The sequence below is a fragment of the Vipera berus genome (assembly GCF_964194415.1).
Source record: "Vipera berus genome assembly, chromosome: 6".
Lineage (NCBI taxonomy): Eukaryota > Metazoa > Chordata > Lepidosauria > Squamata > Viperidae > Vipera > Vipera berus.
This window is the reverse complement of record NC_138208.1, coordinates 58,034,847-58,052,312: the sequence shown is the minus strand read 5'-3', so window position 1 is coordinate 58,052,312 and position 17,466 is coordinate 58,034,847. Positions and strand designations below refer to the sequence as shown.

General features: G+C 36.6%; 1 protein-coding gene across 8 annotated transcripts in view; it reads right to left on the bottom strand.

Annotated features, from left to right (window-relative positions):
- The window catches only part of CNOT4 (CCR4-NOT transcription complex subunit 4), a 77,712-nt gene that overhangs the window by 14,544 nt on the left and 45,702 nt on the right, over positions 1 to 17,466 (bottom strand). For all 8 annotated transcript variants that reach the window (XM_081331130.1, XM_081331129.1, XM_081331134.1 and 5 more), the window contains 3 exons: positions 12,011 to 12,068; positions 10,880 to 11,129; positions 7,994 to 8,491 (listed from right to left, as the gene is read on the bottom strand). In XM_081331130.1, the coding sequence (XP_081187256.1) occupies positions 7,994 to 8,491; positions 10,880 to 11,129; positions 12,011 to 12,068 (806 nt within the window). The remainder of the gene's footprint in view (positions 1 to 7,993; positions 8,492 to 10,879; positions 11,130 to 12,010; positions 12,069 to 17,466) is intronic.

The following is a 17,466-nucleotide window of genomic DNA, read 5'->3' as shown; positions in this document are numbered from 1 at the left end:
TAACATATCACTTAAAATTCATATAGAAATTGGTTTGGTTTTTTTAGCAATTCACTCAGCACAGCTTATATTAATGCAATTGTGGGTTCCCACTGTAAGACACTAAAATCAATAATGTTAGTATTTAATACTCTCAAATCCATGATCTGAGCTGTGCTGGGCAGTAGTTAGAATGCAGTAGTGCAGGCTAATTCTGCTGACTGTCAACTGCTAGCAGTTCAGCAGTTCGATACTCACTGGCTCAAGATTGACTCAGCCTTCCATCCTTCCAAGGTATATAAAATGAGGACCCAATATGCTGACTCTGTAAACTGCTTAGAGAGGGCTGTAAAGCACTGTGAAGCAGAATATAAGTCTAAGTGCTATTGCTATCTGCAAATTCTGGTAAAATGTATTATTTAATGTAAGCTACATCTGTTACAAAGATGTGAGACACCCAAGATCTAAAATAGTTAATGTTTGCTTTAAAAGAACGGTGTGGGAGATATATTGGAAGCTGGTGTTCCTCACAGCCAGAATGCTTGCTATATCAATAACTAATGCCACTTAGCACTAAGTATGAAAAATACAAAGCAAGGTATTCATTAACCTGTGGATAAGGCAGGAGAAAGAAGCACCAGGTTTAATCTGTAGAAAATATAAAAAGAAACTTCATCCTTATTTGGATAGAGGACAATCAACTATCAAAAATAAAAAGTGGCTTTAATCTAGTGTGTAATAAGAATTCTTAATAAGCTGTGTCGAGTATAAACCAGTTAAAGGAAAGAGCCTTGACATAATGTAAGGGATCTGAAGTCAAGATTTTGTTTTGTCTATTGAGTCTCCTTGTGTTTTTTGTTTCTCCTGATTCAAACTGAATGGTTTCATATGCATTTTATTATTTGTAAATTCTAAAGGCGATATACCCTGTAGGCAAATAAAAGCAGGCAGCTTTAGTTCATTCACAAACAAACAAAAATTAAAAATATTCATCTTTTGGATACTATAAATAGCATTTACAGCTTGTGCAGGCACTGGATATAACTGTGTTGTCAACCTTTTAAATGAACTTTAATATTTCTATTGATATGCAAGTTTTCCAGAGCAATAAGACTTATTAACATTTAGAGCCAGATGCAACAATTGGCCACCAATACGATCCAGCAAATAAATACTTGCCCTAAGGATGAATGGTAGAAAATGAACAAATGTGTGTTGACTCTTGAACTGGAATTTTGCCTGTATCTGAGCAATGTTTGAATGCTAGTTTTTAGAAATTATAAAATAATTAGTGAAATTATATACTTTTAAGTACTGTGACATAATTTTAGATAGTTATATAATACTTAAGTCAAAATCTTATGCCTAGACAAAATGGGCAGATGAATATGCACATTTGATGCTTTACTCTGGCATGCTTCCCTATTTAGTGATGACATTACATAATGTTCAGCATTATGTCAATGTAGTATCTCATACACACCAGGCCTGAATATCTAATAACTACACTGGAAACATATAATTGCTTTCTGACATCTTAAGCTCCAGCAGTTAAGATAGCACCCCTCTTTTAGAGTCATTCATGATAAAAGTAATGAATTACATGTTGCCCAACATCTGCTAACATTTAAACCTGCACATAACTAATAGCCAAATAGATGTGTCTCAATGAGAACTAAGCGCTAATGAAATATTGATGATTTCTCCAACTTACATAATTACAGTTGCTGAAGATTACAGTATGGATTTGAATTATTGCTTTTTCTCTCCTACTTACATTTGGTGCAGAAGCCAAACCAAGGTCCAGAATGTCATGAATTTTTGGCAAGTAAAGGAAGATTTAAAAGAAGACAAGTGTTTTCTTTGGAAAATTCCAGTTGCATAAAATAAGTTTTCAGGCATTGCTCAAAGACCAGCATGGAATGAAAACATCAAGCTCCTCCTCAGAAACAAATTACTTCTGAATTTGAAACAGAATTATGTACTAATGATGCAAAGGTCATTGCTAAATTTTATAAACTTTTGTTGAAATAGGAGACAAGAAAAACAACTGAAAGAATGTACAATAAATAGGCTAAAGATTTTGGTTATAATAAAGAAATGCACGTGGGAAAATATGTGGTTGAAAGGATTGAGATTTACATTATGTTTTAGTCTTAAACAGATTTTTTTTTACAAAACTTAATGTTATAAAATAATGTATCATTGATATCTGTCACTGGTAATATTATTTATAATATATAAAGGTATTCTGAATCGCTGGAAATGTGAACAACATTCTATCATGTTTGGTGGACATCATTTTGGCTACAAATGTGTGAATTAATTCAGAAGATTTCAGAAGTTAAAATGCAACTGAAACTAGAGACTTTTCTCTTGGAATAAACGGCAACTACAAATGTCACCAAACATTTTTTTATATATGACAACTGCAGCAAGATTATTATATGCTCAAAAGTGGAAAGACTCATCATTACCTACAGCAGAGAAATGGTTGGTGAAGATAGTGGAATTTGCAGAGATGGCTAAATTAACTGCTTTGATCAGAGAAAAAACAAGTACCTATGTTTATGGTTGCCTGGAAACCCTTTGTAGACTTTCCATGAAACAGAAAAAATGCACTTATAATTTGTGGCTTTGATGACTAGAAAAGAAATTGGATAATAAAAAAAGTCAAGGTTCTTTTGTAATTACAGCGTAAGAGATAATTTTGTAATCATATTTATATTTGCTGCAAAGGACAGTCGAAGCTCCCTCTTCCTGATTTTTTTCTTGATTCTTTCCGTATTTTTTTCTCTTTTGCTTCTGCTCTTTAGTAGTTTGCATTCATTTTTACATGGTTTGTAAAACTTTCATGATTTATTTTAAAAAAGAAACTACTTCCTATCTGCCTTAAATCTAAGTGTGAACTAAAGACAGCAGCATAGATTTCTAATAGATGTCTTGGAAATTTGTGTGAAGTACAAGACTGCCAGATTTCACTTCTGAACATTGTTAAAGGGTCTGTTTAGTTACCATGTAAATAGCTATTGATTATGTCCCATCAATTTGGTGTCAATTCTTAGCGATTACATTTTTTTTCATGTCCCTAAACAGGATTTCTGGTGTGCTGACAGGTTTGGCAATACTATTAAAATGGAGGGGGAAAAATCTGATCTTGCTAAACCATTGCAGAAATATTTTGATCACATAGTACTTTTATTTAGCTTTAAAAAAATTTCACAGGAGAACTGAAGAAAAGTAGAAGTCTTGGAAATAAAATGGGCAAAGAAAGAAAAAAGACAGGAAAAAAAGGAAATCCACAGATTAATTAAGTAGGAGAACAATTCCTCAAAGGGAAAAGTATTGTTTATCTAAGAGTGAAGAATCTGGAACTATACGGACCAACAAAACCATATATTTGAAATACACAATACTGAAAGTTTAAATCAATAAAACCAAGTTTAATTCACTTACTAAAATTAGTGAAATGTAGCTTATGCTAATTAATATGAATTATTTGTTATTACTTTTCAAAACTGCTTTGAAAACTTCTTTAACTGAGGTATGAATAGTATGTAAAAGAATAGTAAAGCATGCTAGGAGCCCATATATTTTGTAAGAATTTTTTAAAATCCTTTATATTTTTCCTTTAGAAAAGAAGCTACTTTCAATATAATAAATTTTCCCACATAATAAATGAATCATTACAAAAGATGAACTGTAGGTGTCTTGATCCTTAATATGAACTTAATGAAGCATGTATTATTAAATGAACATAGCGGATGAATTTGTCAGAGTCATACTAGATATATTGTGAAATGTAACATTAGGGGTTTTTTTATGGTGAACTTGAACTAGAAATAGTGATGTGACTGCCCATAAAAAAGATAACAATTAAATGTTCTATTGTCCATTGTAGTTTCACTCTTTCTAGTGGAAATCAGCATAAATCCAAGGGAAATGAATTCCCTGGTGAACAAAAACACCCATGTCTAACCTGGAATAAATGTGGTCAAACACACATTAATGGCATTAAATTATAGTAGATTATACTAGAGATCAGAATGGCACTTTTCCTCATATTTTTTTCAAGAATCAAACCTATTATGGCTAAATTTTAAACGTAATATAAGATTGTATAATCTTGACATAAACCTTTAAATCTGTAAAATAAAATTTACATTCTACAAGAAAAAAAGAATCTTTCTCATCTTGGTTAAAAGGCACAGTTCTTAATGAATGATACTGAAGAAAATAATTTCAATTCTTTGCTTGCCTATTTTTAAAAATCTTGCATCTCTAACATTTTGCATTAGGGGAAGAACAAAGAGATTGAAATACTTTTTAAATGTAAATGATTTGTATCTATTTAATCACATTTTATTGGTTTTTTTAAACAATAAAACACAAATTAAGGAATGAATGCACATGTAAAAGAAATCTGGAGTACTCCAGACAGGAGCAAAGAACAACATATTATTGAAATGCTATAATACACCCTGCTTCAGAAGTGGATACAACTCTGACAATTCAAGGCTGACAATACAAAACATATAGCACTGCAGAAAACAATTACATGCAGTTTATTTTGGGGAAAATTAAATGTGTGGGAAAACCGCATATATATTATACTGGGCAGATGGCAAATAAAAGTAAGTATGGTTGTACAATGGATATAAAAAAGCAGCTTTAAAATACAGAATACATGTAAATTTCTGTTGCTAAATGGATTTAGAATGATCCAAGCTTCTTAAATATAATACTTTTATTTTGAGGAATAATGGTCCAATAAATTTTGTAGGTCCAAATGAGAATCAACAAATATATAAAATATTGCCCCATAAGAACACCTTTCCCCTAACTTTGCCTTTAATATTACTGGAAGTGATATATCATATCCCAACTCAGGATTGAATATACCATTGGTGACACTGAGACAGGTTCTATACAGCCTATTCCACTCAGGTTGGTGTTTATTTTTGGTACAGTCCTTCCTTCTAAATCTTATTTCATTAGGAGAGGGTTCTCAGCAATCACTCTGTAACCATGATTTTTTAAAAATGTTTATACAGACTGGATACTGGAATAAAATACAGTAGATATAAAAAGTCTACACACCCCATTAAAATACCAGGACCTTGAGATGTAAAAAAAAACAACACAACAGACCAAGATAAATCACTTCAAAAAAATTTACAAATTCAACTGAAAAACAGTCTTTCATGGGGGAAAAATGAAAAAGTTACAATAACGTGGTTGCATAAGTTTGCACGTATTCTTATAAGTAGGGATGTAAGTGTGTTCAGAATTAACCAGTCATATTCAAACTGATATTAAATAGTAGTTAGTACATACCTGCCATCAATTAAAATGACTCTGATCAAGCCCACATAAAGTTCAGCTGTTCTAGTAAGAGTTTTCTGACATTTTCTCAGTTGCCTCTTATAGCAATAGCTGCAGTCTGCAAAAAGCTTACAAAGCATCAAGGGGATCTCACTGTTGGAATGTATCAGTCAGGAAAAGGGTACAAAAAATTTCCAATGCATTGGATATATCATGGAACACAGTGAAGACAGTCATCGACAAGTGGGGCAAATATGGCACAACAATGACATTACCAAGAACTGAATGTTTCTCCAAAATTGATGGGGAAAAAAGGAGAAAGCTGGTTTAACAGGCTGCCAAGAAGCCTATAGTAGCATTAAAGGAGCTGCATTGATTCTGGTAAGTATTGGTTATATCCTACATGTAACAACAATGTCCCGTATTCTTCGTATGTCTGGCTGTGGGGTAGGGTGACAAGATGAAGCCTTTTCTTACAAAGAAAAACAGCTACATTTTCCAAAACACACATCCAGTCTGACAAAAGCACGTGGGAAAATATGTTATCTGGAGAGACCAAGATTGAACTTTTTGGCCATAATTCCCCAAGCTATATTTGATGCAAAAAAACCCCCACTATGCATCACCAAAAGTACATCGTATCCAGAATGAAGCATGGCAGGGGCAACATTGTGCTTTGGGGCTGCTTTTCTTCAGCTGGAACTGGGGCTTTAATTAAGGTGGAGAGAATTATGAATACTTCCAAGTAGCAGTCAATTTTGGCACAAAACCTTCAGACCTCTGCTAAAATGCTGAAAGTGAAGAGGAATTTCATCTTTCAACACAACTACCCAACACTTACCTCCAAATCAACCAAAGAATAGCTTCACCAGAAGAAGATAAAAGTTTTGGAAGTTTTTTCAGCCAGAGCCCAGACCTGAATCCAATTGAAAATCTGTGAGGTGACCCGAAGAGGGCTATGCACAGTAGATGCCCATGTAATCTGGCAGATTTGGAGCACTTTTTCAAGGATTTTGCCCTTTACTTTGGCAAAGACTCCCAAAGCAAGATGTGCCATGCTGACAGCTCTTACCTCAGAAGACTGAATGCTGTCATAAAATCAAAAGGTGCTTCAATAAAGTATTAGTTTAAGGGCAAGCATCTTTATGAAACCATGTTACTGTAAGTTTTTTTATTATTTCCCACCCCCAAAATGTTTCAATTTGCTTTTCAATTGAATTGTCCAGCTTATATGCTATGTTTAAAATGGAAAAAGTTCTGAAGTGATTTATTTTGGTGTGGTGTTTTGAGGGGTTTTTTTACATCTCAAAACCCTGGCATTTTAACAGGAGTGTGTAGACTTTTTATATGCACTGTTGATACTGATTTTTAAAAATGAGGCGATCTTAAAGCTAAAAATAAAGTACCAAAGAACATGTAGGCAAAGCAAGTGAAGACACAGACACTGGAAAATTGAAACTTTTCAGAATGTTTCAATTACTAATAAAATGATATTAAAAATTGTTAAGTTTTCCTAGTTATTTTAAAATATCTATAGAGAAAGAAAACCAAGATTTTCATGATAAATAGCTTAGAAAGATAAAATGTCATCTCCAAGTCATATTACTCCTAAATCAGGATGCAATTGCTACCCACAAAATATATTTTAAAAACATTATGAATTATGATTTAAAGACACCAAATTTTGTTCTAAATTCAACAAAATCATGATTTGACAATCATATTTCTTTGTGTATGTTAATTAGAATGTGCTCTACTTTCAACATTTTGAGTGCAATTTGGAATATAAAAGATATACAAATAAAAATCTGGATGCTTAATTTTCTGGTTGAATATCAAACTGAACAATAGAGACATTATATAGCACAATTATATTTCTAATGCATTCTGTACCATCTTATTCACTTGTCTGTACCATCTCAACAGTATTAGATTTCACTGTTCAGATAATGAAAAAGGTAAATGATATGACTACTGATTTGCTATTATGTTCTCCAGGTGTAATGAGTAGTCAGGGCAAATGTTTGCATGTTGAAATATACCTCAAACTATAAATAAAAATAAATTCTACAGCACTACTAAGTAGTCAAAGCAAATTATAAAACTTCTGAAATATTAATGATTGGACATGGAATACTCCACTTTTCTTATAAAGCTCATAATTAGAAGGCTAAATTCAAATTTAATATTTCTCTTCAGCAGAGTAAAAAGACATGTTCCCAGTATGACAGTTATACCACTATTCAGTAACAACCATCAAGGCATGGGCTGGAAGGCAAGTTCTTCTCGGTAGTACCCACCACACTATGGAACATGCTTAACCCAGCAGTACAGTTAGTTTTAAGCCTCCTTGTATTCTGGAAGTTCCCAAAATCATTTCATTTTGATGCGAGCTTGACTTAAAGTGCAATTGCGGGTGACCCTCTGACTTTATGGCTTTATGTTTTAATAGGCTTGATGAACAATTTTCTTCACGTTGTGCACCACCTAGAATCTTTCTAATTGGGGTGCTCTAGCAAGTTAAATAAATAAATAAATAAATAAATAAATAAATAAATAAATAAATAAATAAATAAATAAATTTTAATTTAATTTAATTTAATTTAATTTCCCCTCCTATTCTTTATTACCCTGGTTTAGAAAAGTTGAAGATATGACTCAAATGTATTGCCTGACTCAAGGCACTTACCTGCTATGGGGATCCCTCCTAGACCTGTGCTGTGTTGAGGTGGGACATTCAAGTCCAAGAAATTACTATTTGAAGAGGGATTTGCTGCGTGGTTCAAGTGCATGATGTTATTGCGAGGGAAGGCCATCCAAGGATAGCGAGTTGCTTGGCCTGGAAAACTGAAGGAATTATAAATTGCTCGATGCTGTTGAAATTGTGGGAACCTCTGTGGCAAGACTGAAAATGTGCTATTGAGAGAATTGGCATTTGCGGGTGCAGCAGGATGCAGAAATCCAGATCCTGACCCTTTGGCAGTTGTAGTGTGTGGGGAAGGATTCTGAAGAGATGTTGGTGAGAGAGACGGTTGATCTTGAACAGACAGTTCCTTCTCAATCAGGTCTGCTAAGGCTTTGCGGGTGATATCAAAGGGGTCAAATCCCAAGTCATCTTCTTGCTGTTTGGATGAACCAAATCCAAATGCTGCCTGCCAGTCTGTAGAGGAGGATACTGGGATGGTTTCTGGGGAGGGGTGAGGAGAGGAAAGATAAATGTCTTCTCAAACCACCTATATCAAACTATTTACAAGTTTTGTATTTGTTTTCTTACCCTCATCTCTATTGTGCATGAAAATCTTTAAATTTGGATTCATAATTTCTTTTTGTTAACTCCCCAAAATGAAAACAACTTTAGCATTTTTGTCATTTGGATAACTATAAAATAGTTAGCACAAAACATACTTACTAAATACCATTGACACTATGTTACCATTTGTAACATATTTAGAAACAAATGCAGAGAGCAGGAAAATGGCTGTACAGGTAATCATTTAACTACCACTTATTCAGCAACCATTCCAAGTTACAATGGAACTGTAAAAGGGGGATTTATGACCGATACAATTTGGGTGCTCAGCAACTGGCTCACAATTACAAGGTCACAGAGTCCTATGATCATCCTTTCTGACTTTCACTGCTGGCTTCCAAGAGGCATGGTCAACAGGAAGTTGAAAATAGTGATAACATATTGTGTGGTGCTACAACAGCATAGGATTTGCCTAATGATGGCAACTGGGACTGCCAGAATTGCCATCATAAGTTGATGTGGTCATGCAATATCACACTTTTTATGGTCATATCGCGTTCTGGATCCCAATTACCATCAATCAGCAAGGACTATCTCTATTTCCTGTCACGTACATATAGGATAAACAAACAACTACTTCATATTATGTGTAAGAGATTCTAAAAGTAAATTACATAGCAAATAAATCACCATAGCTACTTCAGTTCCGATTAGATATTATGTTAGATATTACATTTAATGAGATTAAAACAAAGAGTCTTTAAAAAATAATCAATTTATTGTTACATAAGACACTGTCCATGTCATTCATTGAGTATGATCTACCAGATCATACTCATATCGCGTTCTGGATCCCAATTACCATCAATCAGCAAGGACTATCTCTATTTCCTGTCACGTACATATAGGATAAACAAACAACTACTTCATATTATGTGTAAGAGATTCTAAAAGTAAATTACATAGCAAATAAATCACCATAGCTACTTCAGTTCCGATTAGATATTATGTTAGATATTACATTTAATGAGATTAAAACAAAGAGTCTTTAAAAAATAATCAATTTATTGTTACATAAGACACTGTCCATGTCATTCATTGAGTATGATCTACCAGATTAGGTGATGGTTGGCAAGTCTTTATTGTGGGGTGAAACTCTTTATTATTTTCATGATAAAATACAAATATCTTAAATTTGTAAAATAAATTGTTTATTTTAGCCTCTAATGAAATACTATACAGTATTAGGGGATGAATTTTCAACAAGTGAACAATCTAAACAATTCTGTACCAGTTGAAGTTGTACAAGCAGTCCTCAACTTACAACATTTGAGCCTCAAATTTCTGTTGCTAAGCCAAGACAGTTACATGAATTGTTCCCCATTTTATGACCTTTCTTGCCACAGTTAATAAGTGAATCATTGCAGTTAAGATAGTGATACAGTTTTTAAGTGAATCTGGCTTCCCCATTGACTTTGCTTGTCAGAAGGTCACAAAAAGTGATCACATGACCCCAGAATACTACAACCATCAGTGTCAGTTGCCAAGTAGCCAAATTTTGATCACATGACCATGGGGATGCTGCACTGTTCATAAGAGTGGGGAAAAAAAGCCATGTCAATTTTTAGTGCTGCTGTAACTTCAGTCACTAAACAAATGGTTGCAAGTCAAGGACTTCCTGTATCCTGAAATCAACCCTCTAAACCAGGGGTCTTCAAACTTGGCCCTTTTATGACTTGTGGACTTCAACTCCCAGAATTCCTCAGCCAGCATGCCTGGCTGAGGAATTCTGGGGGTTGAAGTCCACAAGTCATAAAAGGGCCAAGTTTGAAGACCCCTGCTCTAAACTAATAAATGCATGCATATATAATATCAATTTGAGAAAGTTGTTCATAAAGAAGCATGTTTCCGCAGACATTTATTTTTAAATATATTAATGCCAGGTAACAAAGCCTATGATATATAAATTAAATGAATCACTGTTTGTAATTATAAGGAAAGTATTCTACCTAATTCTGATGTTAAATTATACTGCATTCAAGCACAATATGTGAAATTTTATTTTAAGAAAGTTATGTTAATTTAAGATAGAATTTCATTTCTTTAATAAAGTTTATCATCACCCACACAGAAAATCTTTACAAAAGTATTACCATGGCTTTTAATAATCATGATTTACTTAAAAAGTGAAATTAAGGCAACATACTATTTCAAATTACAATGTGCAAATATTGATTAATAATTATTCTTATACTACATATTATATTTATTTATCATATTTAGAAACATCCCCCTGATCTCCCTCATAGAGCGACTCTATATTACCTGATGTGAAGAGACTCTGTGGCTCTGGTGCCATGGGCCAGTCACTGGACGTCTGTGGAGAGCTTGGAAATGGGGGGAGTCCACTTGGAATTGGATTGGGATGCCGAAAGTTATCTGAGAAGAGGGACTGTGACTCTGTTATAGCTCCTTCAAATGGAGAACGTGCACTGTGATTGGATGAATTGATTGGGATGACTGAATTGGATTTTGATAAACCGGGAGGTGGTGATGGTGTGTCGCTATTTGATATCTAAAAGGAAAAAAGTCAGGTAAAATAAGATTCAGTTTTGCAAATATGGTACAACCATATAATAAAAAAATTCTAAGAGAAGATAATTTTATCAGCTTACTAGATAACCCATGACCCATTGGATCACTGTTTCAGATATATTACCTAAATAGAGAAATGGAATGACCATGGGTGGGCAAAACAAAAACAAAATAAAATAAAATAAATGACTTCCAACTTCCTGCCCGCTTCCTCATTGACTTTCCTTGGGAAACTGGCAGGGAGTATTGGAAATGCATTGAAGCAGCCACAACTTTGCCAAATTTCAACGTCACAGAAATGCCCTGGATTTTGGATGTATTCTGTAAGTCAGGGCTTTTCAACCACTGGTATGGGTACCACCTGTGGTACATTGGTACCTGGCAGGTGGTACACGACCATCCTACAAAAGTGGTGGCGGGGGAGGGGAATGAGCTGAACCGGTGGCAGTACTGCACAAGCCTAAGCGAGAGATGGGTGGAGCTAGGCGACTGGTGGTACTCGGATGTTGCCATATTCTAAAAGTGGTACAATGGGTAAAAGGTTGAAAAGCCCTGCTGTAAGTTAGTCCATTTGAGGTATGTACATTCAAAAACTGTTATCCTATGTTCCACTGTTTTGCCCAATTGAAGGTTACAAACAGTCAAACAGGCCCAAGAGTTTTAGAAGTATATTGGTAATTTTTAAATCATTTCCAAAAATTTGGCAGCTGAGAAAAAAAGCTACTGTATTTACTATGACAAGTTTAAATTCAAAATGTATATAGTTTTATATGAAAGCAGAGCTCTCTTTGCCACAAATTAGTTATAATTACAAAAATATGCAACTAACAGAATTCAGAAACATTCTTGTTAGGATCTTACCTGTTGTGAGTTGTCACAATTTCCTATACTGAGAGAATCTGATGGCTTGTCAATAGAACTAGAGAAAAAGAAACAATATTTAAGCAGATGAAAATGATACAAAATTAATTTAATGGAGTAAACTATAGGAAGTAAAATTAAAACCTTTTACTAGCTTAAAAAGAACCTTGTATTGTTTTAGTAACTATTTTTATATATCCATTTGCACATTCTGCTTTACTTTTGAATTTCATTAGCTTTACTTAATGAAAATTTCAATTAGAAAAATCCTGACTTATCCTGCACAAAATTATTTAAACCTTATCTGCAATCAATTCCAGTTGTAATTATTGCAACAGAAATTTATTTGCAAGCATTTTAATGTGACATAGAGATTAAATCAGTAATGGAATGACCCAGGTTGTAATCCCCTCTCAGTCACATAAGCTCCCAGGGTGACTACAGTTGCAAGAAAATGTATGTGAACCCTTTGGGATTACGTGGAGTTTTGCATGAATTGGCCATAAAATGCACTCTAAACGTCATGTAAGTCACAACAATAGAAAAACACAGTCTGCTTAAAATAATACTACACAAACATTAGCTGTTGTCATGTTTTAATTGAACATAACATGTAAACATTCACAGTGCAGGGTGGAAAAAGTATGTGAACCCCTAGACTAATGACTTCTCCAAGAGCTAATTGGAGCCAGGAGTGAGCCAACCTTGACTCCAATCAGTGTGATGATATTGGATGTGTTGCTGACAGCTGTCCTGCCCTTTAAAAACACACACCTGTTTTGGGTTTACTGGTCTCAAGAAGCACTGTCTGATGTGAACCACGTCTCGCAGAAAAGAGCTCTCAGAAGACCTACGATCAAGAATTGTTGACTTGCATGAAGCTGGAAAGGGTTACAAAAGTATCTCCAAAAGCCTTGATGTTCATGTGTCCACGGTAAGACAGACTGTCTACAAATGGAGAAAGTTTAGCACTGTTGCTACTCTCCCTAGGCGTGGTCGTCCTGTAAAAATGACTGCAAGAGCACAGCACATAATGCTTTATGAGGTAAAGAAGAATCCTAGAGTGTCAGCTAAAGACCTACAGAAATCTCTGGCACATGCTAACATTTTTGTTGACACATCTACAATAAGGAAAACATTAAACAAGAATGGAGTACATGGGAGGACACCACGGAGGAAGCCATTGCTGTCCAAAAAAAATATTGCAGCACGTTTAAGTTTGCAAAACAGCACCTGGATGTTCCACAGCACTACTGGCAAAATATACTGTGGACAGATGAAACCAAAATTGAGTTGTTTGGGAAAAACACACAACACTATGTGTGGAGAAAAAAAGGCACAGCACACCAACATCAAAACCTCATCCCCACTGTAAAACATGGCGGAGGGAGCATCATGGTTTGGGGCTGCTTTGCTGCCTCAGGGCCTGGACGGATTGTTGTCATTGATGAGAAAATGAATTCCAGAGTTTATCAGGACATTTTGCAGGAAAACGTACGACCATCTGTCCACCAACTGAAGCTCCGCAGAGGATGGGTGATGCAACAGTACAATGACCCAAAGCATACAAGTAATTCAACAAAACAGTGACTTCAACAGAACAGAATATGCCTTCTGGAGTGGCCCAGTCAGAGTCCTGACCTCACCCCGATTGAAATGCTGTGGCATGACCTTAAGAGAGCGATTCACACCAGACATCCCAAGAATATTGCTACACTGAAACAGTTTTGTGAAGAGGAGTGGTCCAAAATTACTCCAGATTGTTGTGCAGGTCTGTTCTGCAACTACAGGAAACGTTTGGTTGAGGTTATTGCTGCCAAAGGAGGGTCAACCAGTTATTAAGTCCAAAGGTTCACATACTTTTTCCACCCTGCACTGTGAATGTTTCCATCTTATGTTCAATTACAACATGACAACAGCTGTTTGTGTAGCATTATTTTAAGCAGACTGTGTTTTTCTATTGTTGTGACTTACATAACGTTTAGAGCGCATTTTATGGCCAATTCATGCAAAACTCCACGTAATCCCAAAGGGTTCACATACTTTTTCTTGCAACTGTATGGGCTAGTAATTGTCTCAGCCCAGCCTGTCTCCAATTCTGTTTGAGAAAAATAGTAGTCTTATGCTATCTTGAGCTCTTGAATATAAGGTGAGATATCAATCCAGTAAATAAATAAACGGAAAAGCTCTAAGTGTGGCTTCAGATTGTTAAAATAAAATAACACTGGATTTCAGACTGATGGTATGTAGTGCTCAAGAAATTCTGGTATTCAGATTAAAAATATACTAGTTTGGAGGAGGTAGGAGGAATTTAAAGTCTTTGAATCATTTATTTTAACAGAAAAGCTACATTTTTAATGCTATGTCTCTTTCTAGCAATTCTAGCACAGTGGTGCACAGTGATTAGAATGCAGTATTACAGGCTAACTCTGCCTACATCCAGTTTGATCCTGACAGGCTCAAGATTGACTCAGCTTTCCATCCTTCTGAGGTCGTTAAATGAAGACCCAGATTGTTGAGAGCAATATGCTGACACTGTAAACCACTTAGAGCAGGGGTATCAAACTGCCAGCCCACGGGCCGGACGCGTCATCGGGAAATCATGCCCACCCCATTGCCGACAATGCTGAAAAAGCTCCGAAATGTTGCGCAACGTCACATGACGTCGCGAGTTTGACATGTCTGAATTAGAGAGTGCTGTAAAGCACTGTGGAGCAATATATAAGTCTAAGTGCTATTGCTGTTGCTATTTGAAACACTCAAGTAATCTGAGCATCTTAAAACTGCCATTCACAAATTTACTCTACAGATAAATTAGCTTGAAAGACCATTGTAACAGAAAGAACAAGGGACGATCAATACAAAACATAGATGATGCTGTAATTCATAAAAAATAGAGAAAGAGTGGTCTGAACGAGTTACAGTAATGTAGTTCAGATACAGATACTGAATCAAGCAATATAAAGAATCAAGTGAGCAAAAAAGATAAGCTCAGGTGCACATACTGGAATGTGTTTTTTTAACTGGAATTAAGCTATACATATCTGCCTGTACAGAGTTCTTCCACTAATCCAAATATATTATCAGGAAACACTGATAAAAATCCAAGATTTAAACATTCATTGTCTTGGCAATTCAGCAGAAGTATAGTACACAGCTTACTACATTACTGACTTGGTAGAAGGGAAGCTATAAATAAGAGATACAGATACTGAACATCACTGATTTAGACATATTACATTGAATGTAATAAATTAATATGTTATCAAATGTTAATTAACATTTAATCAATTAACATTAAAATAAAACTATGTGGTTTTGTGACTTGAAGATAGAATGCATCTTGATCACAAAGTTGCATAAATGTCTTCAAATATACCTTTGTTCAAAAAATACTTTAGTCAGAAATAGTGACTGTAATCTGTGATATGAATACTGGAGAAAAATTGGCACCCAAAAATGTACTTGAATTTAACATTTCCAACAATAGTTAAGGGAATATTTGAATTCTGAAGCATCTGTCTGATAAGGGCAGTGATACAGCAACCTAAATATTAACAGATTTTAATCCAAAAATAATAAAACATTTTGAATAAAGTTTTTTCAGAACATGTTAAAATAAGAATAAATCTATCCTAGTCTGTAAAAACCTAATTTGATGTAGCTTTCTGTATTTCTCCCATCTTCCAGATTCAAAGAAAATTACTTAAACCTGAGTGCTTAACAAAAAAATTATCTTGCCAAACCCAACAAATGTTAGCAATGAAATAAAGCTGGCAAAAGTTACAAATGTCTTCATGTAGTAACATCAAATGCAGCAAATGACTACCAAAAACTAAAAGTTTAATTTAAGCCATAAGTACAATTAAAATTATCCATGTAATTCAGGTAATAGGAAATTTTCTATAAAGTAATAAATTAGTTACTAATAATATACCGTATTTTCTGGCGTATAAGATGACTTTTTAACCCATGAAAATCACCTCAAAAGTTGGGGGGTCGTCTTATACGCCCAGTCATCTTATACGCCGGAAAATAGTACATAAATCAATCAAGCGCCCCCATTCTTGCAAAGCAACTTCAAGCCTCCTTAGTCCAGTCCCCCCTCCCTTCCCACCCCCAAGAGCCTCTCAGCCCCTTCCCCTCCCCCTTGCAAACGCCAGACCTCGGGATCTCTTGCGTCTATTCCAAAGGGTGGGTGGAAGGAAAAGTCCCTTTCAACTCCGGCTTGGCTGCACTCCTTAGCAGCCGGGGAGTGCGCGCATGTGCAGCACTGGCCTGCCGGCTCCCGCCCGACGCCGGACGGCTCCAACGATGTTGCTTCAAGAGGGAAGAGCGTGAGGCACCTGCCATGGCTCCCCGAGGACTCCTTAGGAGCCGGGGAGCGCGCGCGTGCGCAGGACTACCCTGCCGGCTCCCGCCAGATGCCAGCCTGCCCTGCTTCCTCCACAGTGAGAGGGGAGGGCGTGCCTTCCCGGGGTCGCTGATTTTCCGGGCCGTTCGCAGACGGTGTTGGCAGGGGGGCAGAGATCAACCCCAAGGCCCCTTAGTTGTGGGGTGCCTCAGGGATCGGTGCTCTCGCCCCTCCTGTTCAACATCTATATGAAGCCGCTGGGTGAAATCATTCGTGGTTTTGGGGTGAGGTATCACCAATATGTGGATGATACCCAGTTGTTCATCTCCACCCCAAACCAACCCAGTGATGCCCTCGATGTGATGTCCCGTTGCTTGGAAGCGGTACAGATTTGGATGGGAAAGAACAGGCTCCGACTCAACCCGGCCAAAACTGAGTGGCTTTACATACCGACATCTCGTTTAGTCCAAGAGGTTCCATCTTTGATTATAGGAGGAGAGATATTACCTCCCGTTGATAGAGCATGCAACCTGGGCGTCCTCCTGGATTCACGACTCAGTTTTGAAGATCATATTGGAGTCGTGGCTAGGGGGGCATTTGCCCAGATTCGCCTGGTACACCAGTTGCGCCCCTTTCTGGACCAAGATGCCCTACGTACAGTCACCCACGCACTCGTTACCTCCCGTATAGACTGCTGTAATGCTCTCTACATGGGGCTGCCCTTGAAGACCACCCGGAGGCTTCAACTGGTGCAGAGTGCAGCTGCACGGGTAGTGATGGGAGCACCCCAATACTCCCATATTACACCCCTCCTACGTGAGCTGCATTGGCTACCGGTTGCCCTCCGGGTGAGATTTAAGGTGCTGGTTCTTACCTTTAAAGCCCTACATGGCTTAGGCCCGGGATATTTGCAGGACCATCTGCTACCGGGAACGAATTCCCATCGCCCAGTACGCTCACACAGAGAAGGCCTCCTCAGGGTACCGTCGGCTAGACAATGTTGGCTTGCGACCCCCAGGGGAAGAGCCTTCTCTGTGGGAGTGCCAGCCCTGTGGAACCAGCTCCCCCCTGAGCTTCGGATGGCCCAAGATCTCCAGTCCTT